Source organism: Arachis hypogaea, chromosome 3, assembly GCF_003086295.3.
Source record: "Arachis hypogaea cultivar Tifrunner chromosome 3, arahy.Tifrunner.gnm2.J5K5, whole genome shotgun sequence".
Lineage (NCBI taxonomy): Eukaryota > Viridiplantae > Streptophyta > Magnoliopsida > Fabales > Fabaceae > Arachis > Arachis hypogaea.
The window spans coordinates 133,988,446-134,002,913 of NC_092038.1; the positions used below are offsets into that span (position 1 = coordinate 133,988,446).

Here is a 14,468-nt window from a genome sequence, read left to right on the forward strand (position 1 = left end):
AAAAACCAGCATCATCTTGAGTTGTACTGTCTAAGATTTTGCCACTTATTTATATAGTTGTATTATTTGTAAATAAAAATGTTTCTGTAAAAAGAAATGAATAATACATAAATTTGAAGACTAAGAATAATAGATTATATATAAAAGCACAGAAGTTTGATCCTCTCTGTTTGGATGATACAGGGTGCAAGCCTCAAACCCACTTATAGCTTGAAATGGGAGAGAATATGATTGTAAATGTTCGAAGATGCAAAGCAACGATCCATTATTTTGTTAATGATGAGTTGCATTATTCTTCAGGTTCTAAGGCAAGTAACTTTCCACGTGTATGAGAATTCCCATGTTTGTATAACAATAAGCATTGATCTAAGCAAGTGCTTAATTCCCTACTTTAGAGGGTGTTAGATCTTGACACCTTTTTCTCTTTTTTTCTTTTAATTTTTTTGGGGCCCTTTAAGTAATTTACCTCGATCAAAGTTCCAAAATGACCACTTCAAAAATTTACTCTTGTATTTATTCTTCCATATGTAAGGACAGTTTAAAACTTTTGTTTAATGAAACTTGACCAGATAATTAACATCTCCACTTTGAAAACCTTTTTCACCCTTCTAACATTATATAATTCAATCATGCAGAATGAACACCTGCACTTTCATTTGGCCTCGAGTCTCAAATGAACATCATTGTCAGGACACAAAAATCACTTCTCTAACTTGAGATTTAATTAAAAAGAAAAAAAATTACAGAACAAGATATACCATGTTATTGCCGCTTCCTCCCCAAAAATATACAATCCCAATTGGTGGCTTGTGTCAGTTCTCCTATAGATTTCTTGCACAAATAAGGTAGTAGCAGCAGCAGCAGCAGGCAACTCCAAAACAAAGAATTATGTTGATGAACATCCCTCCACTTAAACAGTGAAACTCGTCTTTTCTTAAAGACAAATCTACAGTAACAGCAGAAAGCGATAACTAATAACAGGCAGATATATGAAGTTACAAAAAATAATCTGGAGTCTTGCGTGTAGTGTCAGGCTCAATTTGCCTGGGGGCTGGATCGAACTGCAGAAAATTCTGCTCCATATTCTCTCCAATTTCCATTATTGCAGCCATGTTCCCACATCGGTAACAGTAATTTGGAGCACTAAATACAGTCACCACATTCTTGTCCTGGAAAAGTGATAGACACAATGTTAATACATGGAATTGAAAAGCCACCCAAACCTAGGAAGAAGTTAATACTGATTCAAAATATGTCACCTGGCACCAATTGTATCCTTCCATAATAAGCTGGTGTGCTCTAGATATCAGTGAGAGACCATTGGTATGATTAAACTGAGCAGCTATATCTTGTCCAAATGTATAACCAGCACCACGTGGAGATATTCCCCATCCACAGCGATCATCTGGATCTGACCATAAGAGGTCACACATTGGTCCTTCATGTGGAACCTGTTGTGCACAAGAACAATTGTTAGGCAACCCATATGGGAAATCATTGTCCATCCAATTAACCTCATGACTATACATGTTTGGATAATATGAATATTGATATTCCATTATGAATCAAAAAGATGGGAGTCCTAAAATGCGTAATGACTAATGGACATGGCAAGACTAATAACTAATAATACAAATATTAGTCAACTAAATAGTGAGAGGGTGAAAAAAAAGAGGATCCAAAACCAACCAGGTAACAACTAAGAGCTTTACAACAGTATTAGACACCACAATCACAACATATAAACTACTTTATACGGCATCAAACACCATTCTTCTAAAAACATCCAGAGACTGAAGCTATTATGAAAAGGTCAACTATCATCGAATGCTATAATTCTTTTATATGGAAATTCTCTTAATATAAAATGGATGGAAAGATCATGCAGTGAATTCATACTAGTTATTTCACACAAACCTCTTGTATACGATCCAATGCCCTGATATTATCTAATGTATCCAAAGAAGGTGAGAGACCTCCATGCAAGCAGAAAATCTGTTATATGTGAAAGTTAGAAGCTACAATAAAATACCAAAAGAAAAGAAGCTGACCTGAAAATAGTCAGAGTAATACTCCACAACAAATTTAATTCAAACCTGGCTCTCAATAAGGGCAGTCAGAGGTAAATAATCAAACAAGTCAGTAAAGTATTTCCAGACATTGGCGTTTCCATATTTTCTTAAACATTCATCATAGAAGCCGTACCTGAAAGGAGAAAGCCAATGACAAAGGTAATGGTAAATCAATAAATAAACAATTTTTCAAAATAAAATTGTTTAGTCAACCGAAGATTGTTTGTTCTTTTCCCTCGTACATTTCGAATTTTCGATCAAACAACTAATGAAGTGAAACCGCAAGCATAAGCCATGTGATTCATGCTTAGTTACCCTCAATCAGATGCATCACACAGGCTTTATATATACCCTCGCATACAAATTACAATACTTTCTATAAATAAATGGAAGAAACTAAGATATTAACCAGAGTCAAAGGGGGATCTGTAGCAACAACTATGTATGTTTGCAATTTGCACAGTAATATCATCTAAAATGTCTAACACTAAATAATACAGCCAAAGAGTTATGAGAAAGACAAAGAAAGAAAGAGAAGATTCAAGATTAGAAGAATAATTTTGAAACCCACATAAAACTAGGTTACTGATCCTAAGGCCTAAGCCAATGATAGAGGCTACATGATCTACCACAAACTTCAAGCAAAATCTATACTAAAACTTCTCCTTAAACATGCTGCACCTTTACACAGTCACAAAAATTACAATGGATAACAACAGAGTGTGTTGTGTGAGAAACATAGAATGCAATGAAATATTCATACACTTGAGTAATTTGACGGCTCTCATGATTTCCCCTGGTAAGTGTAATTCTATCCCTGTAGCGGACTTTCAAGGCCACCAGAAGTGTAACAGTCTCCACAGAATAGTACCCGCGATCTGCATTAATTAAGCGATTATCATGAGAAATGCCAGTAGCTTCATAGATTCAAAGGCTACATAATGTGATCTTCAAAGGACACATCCTATTATAACATTCTTCAATGATTCCATTACATTTAAGTTGTTCAACATAATGTCCTTCACGGAAGTTGAGACCATTATAGCTAAATATTTAACTCCTGCTTAGGGGCTTACTTTCTGCCGTAAAAAAGCCAAAGGTTTTCACTTATAGACTAAGATTATTGAAAACGTATCAATCTTTAATTCAATTTGTATCACTCAATAAAAACATTACATAACTTGTACTTATTATGTTCTCAGCAAAATATCAAAAGGACAACATGGACATCAAAAGTTTTGGTCTTCAATGAAAAACATCCTAGAAAAGCATCTCATGCCATCATCATTCCAATGATCAAAAGAAAACTATATAGAAAATACACCAATCTGGATATTTATAATTCCTCCACATTCATTACTCATCAGTCATGTCTCACCTCACTGCCCATAGTGTAAAAGAATAACCGCACTCCCATTACAAGATGTCAAGATCTAATAACAACACTTTCAATATCATAACAGCCATTAGCAAAATCCTTATTGTTAAACACACAGCAAACACACCGCAATCACATCACTGGGAGGGAGGAAAGGGCTGGGGAGGAAGCAAGTTCCACAAAACTGCTCTCTACCTAAGAGATGTTGGGTTGGCACAGCTGAAACAAAGGAACTCAAAATTTGAACCCCCTGTATATTTCGACAGTGGTACCAATGCAACAGGTACGGAAATAAACAAAGACCATTTCATAATCTACACTCATCGGATAAGTCTCTCATACACACACAATCATCAACATTTAAAGCAAATACTCCGGCCATAAAATCCAAACTTGACCCCAAAAAAAAAAAAAAAAAAAAAACAATCAAAACACAAAACAAACGACCTGTAGATGAATAAAATATCAGTTATTCCAATTTCCATATCCAACCACGTAATTTCTTTCAATCGTCAAAATAGTAATACACACTTCAATAACGTCCTGTATCAAGCCCTCTTCTCTTCTTACAAAACCAAAAAACCAACCTTTCAAAATGGAATATTCAAGCCCTAGCCACAATAATACGAAATTTGGGGAAACTCACCTACATAATCACCCATGAAGAGGTAATTGGTATCAGGAGCATTGCCACCTATGCGGAATAGCTCGACGAGATCGTAGAACTGGCCGTGAATGTCGCCGCAGACGGTGACAGGGCACTTCACCGGTTGCACGTTCCACTCCTCAACCAGAACCGTCCGCGCCTGATCGCACAGCGCTTTCACCTCCGCCTCCGACAGAGGCTTGCACTCCATCAGGTGCTCGATCTGACGGTCCAGATCCGCATGTGACGGCATCGTTTTTCCCCTTTCAAAACCACCAAAAAAATATTTCCCTGCGATCCAAAAAAGCCCTTCAAGATCGCTTATTCTCCTCCTCCTCCTTCTTCGTCTTCTTTTCCGTAGATCGACCGGGAAATGGATGGATTTAGCGCGACCGGAGGGTGTTCGACTGCAGGATTAGGGTTAGGGTTGGGGAACGGAACGCGGAGAGCAAAACGCACCGTTTTAGAGATGGCGTCGCTGTTGAATGTTTCGGTCTTTGAATCATTCCCGACTCTGTTATTTTTTTCCTTCCTCTCTTTTCTCTTTTCTCATTTCTCTTTCTCTGTGTTTCGCACTCAGACAGGGACAAAAACTAAATTACAAAATTTAACTAAATTAAAAAATACTTCTTTTCTCTTTTTTTGCCTTGAAAGATTAAATAATGTATTATGCACTGTACACAAAAAATAATATTATCACTTGTTTGTTTTTTTTATAAATTTATGCAAATATACTATATTAAAAAAAATTATGTACAGAGAGTAAAAAAATATGTATAAAATGATATTATAAAAAATAAAAGTAATATTAATTATTTTAAAAATATTTTCTTTTTCATTTTAATTTTGTTAATAATTACGTACAATAAGCAATAAGGAAGGGGGGCGAGGGACCCGCTGGAAGGCAGAGCTATATTAGAAATGAAAATGAAACTCGAATGCAGGTGAAATGACAACAAATTATTGCAATTTCTAAAGAAGAATAAAGTATCGTTTTTTTTTTAACATTTAAATTAAGTATTATTTGTATTTTTAATTTTTAAATTATTTTATTTATATTTTTAAGGTTTATAAAAATAATTTAATATTATTTTATAATTAATTATACTGATAGATTAGATTATATTTTTTAATTATTTTTATTTAAATATATTTATTTTTAATTATATTTTATTTGGATGTGTTTGATTTTAATATTGTACTCAGTATTTATGTTTGAGTTTAATTATATCCTTAAAAAAAAGTGAATTATATAAATATCACAAGAATTAGTTTTAACTTTTGATGAGTTATTATCACATTTGTATTCTAACTTCAAGAACTTCAATTAAAACTTATGATGTGCTATTGACGACAGAATAACATTGAATCATTTTTACAAATATTAAAGATACAAATAGGACGATTTAAATGTTAAGGACACAAATATAATTTATCCTAAACGTTGGAAACAAAAATGATACTTTACTCTTCTAAAAAATAAAGTATTCGCATATATTTTTAATAAGATTATATTATCTGTACATCAAAATCAGCCACCAAAATTAATCATCAATATAAAATATATATTAAAATATAAATACATATTAAAAATAAATTATATCACACATATATTTATATACAAATATATTAATAATTGATTTTAGTAACTAATTTTAATATACAAATAACATTCTTATTTTAATTATATAGACTAGATTGATCTTTCACATTATTAGTATATATAAGCTCATTGTTTAAAAAAGTGAATAAATATAAAACATTTAGAATTACGCTAGGTATCCATTAAAAATCAGTTATTAAATTAATTAATTATTAATATAAAATATATATTAAAATATAAAATACACATTAAAAATAATTAAATAATATATATTTATATATAAATATATAATAATTTATTTATTAGTTAATTTTTAAATATACATAGCATTCTTAAAATACTTATATATATATATATATTAAAATAAAAAAGCTTTATAACATAAAAACAGAAACAAGAAAAAAGATATGCATAAAATTAATAATAATTAAAGAAATAAAATATTGGTGAATTTGGTTTTATTGTTATTATTTGGAGCATTTGGTTGAAAAAAAATAACAAAATTTGCAGGAATTAAGAATCAGGTGTTGCAAGAGTAGTCAGCAGATGGATTAAAAGTTACAAAGAGTAGAGTGGTATTTGATCTTTGGGGTTGTTGATGACTTTTGTCAAAGATGATTAAGAATTAGTTTATTTTATCTGTTTAGTACTTTTCTGTTGAGATGTTAATGCTCCATCTTATTGTGTTGAGCTAATAAAAAATGATATCAGATAATGAGAATTGTCACTATACATTTCATAATAATAATAATAAATCAAAAGATATTTATCACTAGAAATTTCTTAATGTACTAATAATGATTTAATCACATTCTTATGTTTGTAATATTTTTAAGTTAGTATATAGTTAAGTTAAATATTTTTGTTGATGTGACTTTCAAAAATTGAAAGTTTGTATAAAAGTTTTCTAAAAAGTTTCGCAAGTTTGTCAGCTTAAAATAATGAATGAGGATACATTATCAATAATTCGAAATAATTTCAGGAAAAGAAGAAATTAACGAGATTTTTTATTTTTATTTCTATTTATTCTCTCCCTTGAAGTTGAAAGGCCATGCCTAGTCAATTCAAGAGATTACACATGTGAGCTTGTGGGTAACACTTATTGAAGTTGAACACTTCAAACTTCAAACTACTTTTTTTATTAATTGTTAGGCATGCTTATCTTTTTTTTTTTTTTTTAATTACTTTTGCAATTTGGGTGGCTAGAGTTAGTACATTACTAATTTCGCAGCTAAAATAAACCATGTCGCCTGCTTTCTTTGATTTGTCTTTCTCTGGATAATTTATAAATAAATTCAATTATTTGTAGGATCTTAAGAGGATTGCAATAATTTACAATATTTAATCTTTTATTTGATTACTTTAATTTTGAAGTCTCGCCACCTGAGAATTTATATATGAAATTTTCAATAGTAGTTTCCATTTTGGACTTTTTGGTGTGACAGCATCACGAATTTGAATGGCATGCTCATTCCTATAACATAAAAGTATTCAACTCAATGACTGTGTCTATTTGGATTTTGATAATCCAATTAAATTTCTTTTATTTTATTTTTTAATTTTTATTTTACTAAAGATATGAGACTTGAATCTGCAACTTCTTAATTGAGTATGGAGAGACTATGTCATTTAAGTTATTTTTTTATTTTTTACTATGAGTATTTTTGCATAATGTATTACGATATTAAACAATTTAATAATTTCTATAGATAAAAGTCATAAAACCAATTTATTGTTTATGTGAGTTAATCAATTAAAATGTTAATTTTTTATTAATTTCTTTGTTTGTATTGTTAAACAAAAATATTTACTACACATAATAAGTAATAAAACATGAAAAAGGTATGAGTTGATTTGTTTGTATCATATAATATCGAATATTATTTGACCAAGAATATCATAAATAAATTAAAATTAATCCTGAAAAGTGAAAATGTTACTATTTGATTATTAAGAGTAAAGACTCAATTCGGTCTATGTCCATTTTCACGAAAGACAACTCGATTTTTGTCTATAGAAAATGGATATTTTAGTTTTTAACATTTTTATTTTGGGACAATACGATTCTTTTGTTAAAAAAATTATTATGGTGGTGTTTTTAAATAATAACAAAAATTATTTTTGTAGGATTTTATTTGTATTTTGTGGGGCTTTAAACCTCTATAAAATTCTTTTCAACAATATAACCAATACTACTACTACCTCCTTTATCTTCATTATTATTACTCCTACTTCTATTATTTTTATTGCTTTATCATCATCATTATCTCCTCTACCGTTATCATCACTAATACCAATATTATCAACATTAAAATTCTCTTCTTTCATTTCTTATTCGATATTGTATTTGTACTACAATTACTTTTTTTTGCGGCATTATTTTCATCAATGATTTTTCTTCATTTAACCACCATTGGTGAATAAATTTTTCAAAAATAAACTTATTAATAGTTTGTGGAGGTTTAAAAATCTCACAAAATACAAATAAAATCTCTCACAAAACTAATTTTTGTTTATTATTTAACATATTTTTTAACAGAATAATCGTATTATCTCAAAATAAAAAAGTCGAAAATTGGAGTGTTCTTTTTTTTTTTGACAGAAATCATGTTGTCCTTCGTAAAGATAGACAAGAACCAAGTTGAATATTAAAATATTAATTTTTTTTATTAATTTCTTTCTTTGTATTGTTAAACAAAAATATTTACTACACATAATAAGTAATAAAACATGAAAAAGGTATGTGTTGATTTGTTTGTATCATATAATATCGAATATTATTTGACCAAGAATATCACAAATAAATTAAAATTAATCCTGAAAAGTGAAAATAACTTAAAAGACTTCAGTAATTTCTATCTACACAAGTGGCTTGCACATGATAAACGTTATTTTTTTTTCCTTAATGAAAAAATAAAAAGTTAAAAACTCTTTACGAATTTTTATAATTTTATTCATGCCTAATTAATTAAGGGTGCCAACATGCACCCTACCGCGAGTACTCAATCTGATCTAATTCAGTTGAGTAGAGTTGACAATCCGATCTGCAGCGAGTAGAATATAATAGGTTCTCGTGTAGGTCGAGTAAAGTGCGGGTTAAAATTTAACACTTCCGACCAACCCACACTATATATATATATATATATATATATATATATATATATATATATATATATTTCAAGTGAATGTTAAACTAATGACCTCTTACTAAATACAAAAAATTATAAACCACTAAAAAAATATTATTAATTAATAATTTAATATTTTTTTTACACAAAAATTAGTTTTATTTTAAATTATCATCAAATTATATAATAATAATGTTGTATTTTTTTTGTAATTTGCGAGTAGAATCGAATACCACGAGTTAAAAACTTGGTAGGATTAGGTATTCTTAATTTGTAGATAGATGAGTTTATATAAAAATTTCAACTCGCAGGACTAAGGTTTGATACAAACACTACCCTACCCTACCATTACCAATGCTTCGGTTTCAATGCTGAGTTGGACTTGATTTTTTTGCAAATCATCCTTGGAAGATATGACGGTCCCGATTGTGGAGATACTGCTACCAGCCCCCCTTTGTAGGGGTGCACAGACCCGGCCCGGCCCGAAGGCCCGGCCCGGTCCCGAACACTTTTGGGGCTAATTTGGTGTGATTTCATCGGGTTTAGGGCCGGGTAAGGGTCTCAAAAATAGACCCGATCATTATTTCGGGTCGGGTCCAGGCCATAGCTCGGGTCACCCGAAGTCGGCCCGGTGACCCGGTCATCATACACAATTAATATTTTGTGTTATTAGTGATGGATCATGACTATTCTTATGTGGAATTTAAGTATTGTAAATCTTAATATTTTGTGTTATTAGTCATTATAAAACTATGAGTTAATGTTTTATGTTTAGAATGCATAAGACTTTAGACTAATGCATAATATTGTGTTATTTGTATTGATTTAAATATTTAGTATTATTAGACAATATTAGTATTGATTGTGGTTATACTTTAGTATTGATTGTGGTTATGCTTTAATTTTGAAGAATGGTTGGTTCTTGTTATATTTTTCTAAGTGAATTTTACCATGTTAAATAATGGTTGGAGTCTTGGAAATTTGGATATTTTTACATGCTAGCTTACAAGAAGGTATCAACGTAATGTAATGTTAACGGCCCGGTTTTCACCCGGTATAATTGTGGCCCGAAAGTATATTGGTTTCATCGGGTCTAGGGTCGGGTTCGGGTCTAATAAATAGACCCGGTGTATATTTCGGGCCGGGTCTGGGTCACATCAAACCCGGCTTCACCCGGCCCATGTGCACCCCTACCCCTTTGTTTCTGACTGATGGCACCGAGGACGGTGCAAAGCTTTAAGTGTGGGGAGGTCGGTCAATACCTGACTTGCCGAAGTAATTTCTTTTTCTTAACACCAATAGGTTATTTTTCTTTTGTTAGGATATAATAGATTGCATAGTAATAGTTATTTGCATGCATGTTCTATTTGGTTAAAAAATAATAACTTTCTTTTTAAGATCATATTTTTAAAAAATTTTACTAATTTAAATTAAAACCTTTTTGTGTTAAATTTGTTTGAAGTTGTATTTGGAACATGGTTTAAAGCTAAGAACACATAATCTGTGAGACTTGAGCTTAATTACATGATTACACTATTTAACCATAAAATTTTATTCTTGTGTGTTTTTCTTCTCTATGATTATAATATATATTTTGTTCCACCTTACATGTCCAATGTTTAGTGTATTTATATGCATGCATATGATTGAGGCTATTACTTGTTTTTGCTCACTTATCCCAAATAACCTACCCTTTCAATTACCTTTTGTTCCTGTACAGTAATCTGAGCTGAGGTATAACTCCTTCTAATGCCGAGATATAACTCATTCTTCCATGTGTATGGGGTTTTCTGTCCTAAGAGCACAGACGCCGAGCTATACTTCAGCCGTCAAGGAACACCGGAGGAGGTTAGGACCTGTAAAGATGAATATCAAATGACTCAGAATGAATAGTGTACCTCTTTCATGTTAGGAGTGGATATATTGATAGAATTATTGTGGTTACTTAGTGGGTCTAATATTGTGGTAACTGCTCTTTAATGAGCTTGTTTAGAGAGATTTCTGTTGGCACGTAGTTATTTGATTTGATAGGATAAGTTTGTTAGAAGATCAAAGTACGTACTCTCCACGTACTCCTGAAATATCATGTGTTTATTTAGTTTTAATTATATTCCGATTTATAGTTTTACCTGAGCCGAATTATAGCCAACGGACGGATCATATCCCCTGAAAATTTTCAATTAAACAGGTTGAGCTAAATCAGAATTGTGATTATAGCAGCCCCAAACTCAACTTGTTGTATTGAAAAAGAAAGAAAAAATATCGGTAGTAAAAAAGTTAGATTGAAAGATTGTGAGCGAAATAGCTGAAATAGATAAACAAATAAATAAAGAACTTAGTCAATTAGTCGAGATTTATTCAAAAACAATTGAATGGTAAAAGTTGTTCGATCAATATAATTATGTGGGGGATATTTTTCTGCTTGAGAACAATTTTTCATGGATGGCATATAGTATTTGATTGACGCGAACTGAAAAGTTTGTATTCGTTGATCGAATCGATTGTATGATCCGAGAATGTAATGATCAATTGTCTTTGAGAATTTTTCCGACCCACAATAATTTATTGACGAATTTCTTGTCCAAACAATTAATTATTGAATATTGAGTGAATAATAAAGATTTGTAACATAAATAAAATGAGTTGAAAGTAAACATGCATAAATTATTGTAAAATAAAAAAATAAAAGGGATGAGTCCATCACCTATGTATCAAGGTAACTTATCATTGCTAATTAAGTTTGTTTTTTTTATTGGTAAAAAGTTATTTTCTCGTATTGATTAATTGATTTGAAGTTGAATGATTGCATCAAAGTGTCACTTCTGTGAGTTGTACTTGAGCTTGAGTGTCCGATCTTGATGGTCGGTTATTAGAGATAATTGAACATAATAGATAGGTTGATATCTTGTGCTTTCAGAAATTAGAGTATAGTTCGGCTTTGATTTGATCGTGTACTAAATGGCTTAATAGATCAAAGAAGATTAATAGAAAAAAAAAAATGAAAGTAAAAAAGGTAAAGATATTTTATTAATAAAAGAGAGCACATAACTGTGTTTCGACGTATGAACTTAGCTGACACATCTGAGACAAAGATATTTTGTATACTTGTTAGAGTATTGCCACAAAATGTATGTATCTCGTCTGATGAGCTTTGGGTGTCTATCACCGCGGCTTTAGCTTCCAGGGTATAGTCGTTATCATTACTATCATGTACAGTAATCTGAGCTGAGGTATAACTCCTTCTAGTGCCGAGATATAACTCCTTCTTCCGTGTGTATGGGGTTTTCTGTCCTAAGAGCACAGACGCCGAGCTATACTTCAGCCGTCAAGGAACACCGGAGGAGGTTGGGATCTGTAAAGAGACTCCAACGCTCAAGTTAGTAAGAGTAAAAGATGAATATCAAATGACTCAGAATGAATAGTGTACCTCTTTCATGTCAGGAGTGGATATATTTATAGAATTGTTGTGGTTACTTAGTGGGTCTAATATTGTGGTAACTGCTCTTTAATGAGCTTGTTTAGAGAGATTTACGGAGAGATTCCTGTTGGCACGTAGTTATTTGATTTGATAGGATAAGTCTGTTAGAAGATCAAAGTACATACTCTCTACGTACTCCTGAAATATCACGTGTTTATTTAGTTTTAATTATATTCCGATTTATAGTTTTACCTGAGCCGAATTATAGCCAACGGACGGATCACCTTTATTAACCACTTTGAGCCTTTTAATCCCCATTTGTTCTATATTTTACCACATCACTAGCCTTAAGCGGAAAAATAATTAAATACCCCAAATTGAATCTTTGGTTAGCTTAAGATAGAAATTGTGTGCCAATTAAGTGTGAAAAAACTGTGGGAACTTAGGTTAATGAAAGTATACAATGTTTAAATGATAAAATATTTGGAATTTGGGTACCTACTCATGTGAGACCAGAAAAATTAAAAATTCATGTGCATTGAGATGTTATGTTTATTTTTTCTAAAAAAATTAAAAAAATTAAAAAATATTCAATAAATAAGTAAATAAATAAAGGGACAAAATTACCCCAATGTTAAGTTAAGTTAATGAAAAGATCAATGCATATATGATAAAAATTAAAAGAAAGGTTGATGCATGAGTATGTAATGCAAAAGTGGAAAATTATAGGTAGTTAGGCATAATTGTAGGAGTTATATAGAGTGTGTATATAGGTGAGAGTTTAGGTTAGTCAAAGATTCAATATACCCTCACCTTTGTCTTAGCCCCATTACAACCTTGAAAAGACTTCATGATGTTTGTATTGGTGCATTAAATATTGTTGATTGGTTAGGTGAATAACAAAGTTTAGAAAGCATGACTAGGAAAGACTAGAGTGATTAACCACATACACTTGAGTGACTAGAGTGCACATACACCATCAGTGAGTGTTCAATGCTTGATTCTATGTTTCCTGCTTTTATAAGCTATTTTCTTACAAGTTTACTTGTCTTTTATTATATGATTAGAATTAATGGAATTTGAATTATTTTTGTCTTTGAGAACTTATTTACTTTTAACCAAGTAGACAAAATCATATAGTTGCATTAATACATAGGTTGCATTGCATTGCACGAGTCTTACTTTTTTCTACTCATCTATTTTATCTCCTTGAACTAAGCACGAGAGCATGCTAATGTTTAAGCGTGGGGAGGTTGATAAACCACTATTTTATGGTTTATCTTGTACTCAATTGAGTAGTTTTTATCAATTCCTTACACACTTATTCATATGATTTGCATGAACAATCCCTTCCTAGTCTTGATCTATGGTTGAAAGCTTGCTTCCTAGAATCTTTAATTTGTGTATTTTTAATTCTCTTTTATACTATTCGATGCCGTGATCCGTGTGTTAAGTGTTTCAGGCTTTATATGGCAGGAATGACTTAGAGAATGAAGAGGAAGCTTGCAAAAATAAAAGGAACACAAGAAAATAAGGAGATAATCAGCGAATATCGACGCACACGCATGGCTGACGCGTGCGCGCGATATGGAAAAATTTGCAGCAACGCGTACGCGTGGATTGAAATTTGCATAACGACGCGAGCATAGTCCTGATTTTGTGTTTGCTGAGAATGTTGCATCAATATTGATCTTCAGCCTTCAGCCAGTCTCTCCATCTCACTAGTAAGCTATTTCTCCTTTGAGGTTTTATTAACTGCTGGTTCTTTTTCTCATCTAGGTTGTTATAGTTAGATTCTAATTGTCTGGCCATTATGATTGTGTATTTCGGCTTTCGGGTCTGGAAAACTTTTATTGTATACTGCTGATGAGGTCTGACTTGCTGAGTGTTGTGATTGAATCTGCTGATGGGTTACATTGTATATGAGACCCGAACCAAGTGCACTGTAATAAAGCATGCTCGGTAGTCTCTTCCTCCTGAGCTCCTGAAATGTGATTCCCGAGGCCGAGGTGTAGCACTTCAAGATTTGTATGACTTGGTAAATCTCTTCCTCCTCACCTCCTCAAAAAATAATACAATTGTTAGTAAATAGTAAGAAGGTGCATTTGGGGCTAGTTTAACCCCTGAAATCAAGTTTTCATAATCAAGTTTTCGGTAGCTTTTGGGCCCCATTTTTGTTGGGTCAACAATAAGTGAGAAATATTGGAGTCAATATGTACGAGG

The 14,468-nt window shown here is 31.6% G+C and overlaps 1 protein-coding gene across 1 annotated transcript; it reads right to left on the reverse strand.

The window, feature by feature from the left end:
* Positions 1-586: 586 nt before the first annotated feature.
* On the reverse strand, positions 587-4,762 carry LOC112733991 (serine/threonine-protein phosphatase PP2A-2 catalytic subunit). The gene is made up of 6 exons (XM_025783148.3): positions 4,097-4,762; positions 2,836-2,950; positions 2,097-2,205; positions 1,918-1,995; positions 1,260-1,451; positions 587-1,169 (listed from the first exon to the last, which is right to left on the reverse strand). The coding sequence occupies exons 1-6, from the start codon at positions 4,347-4,349 to the stop codon at positions 996-998; spliced, it is 921 nt and encodes a 306-aa protein (XP_025638933.1). The 5' UTR covers positions 4,350-4,762; the 3' UTR covers positions 587-995.
* Between the last annotated feature and the right edge of the window lie 9,706 nt (positions 4,763-14,468).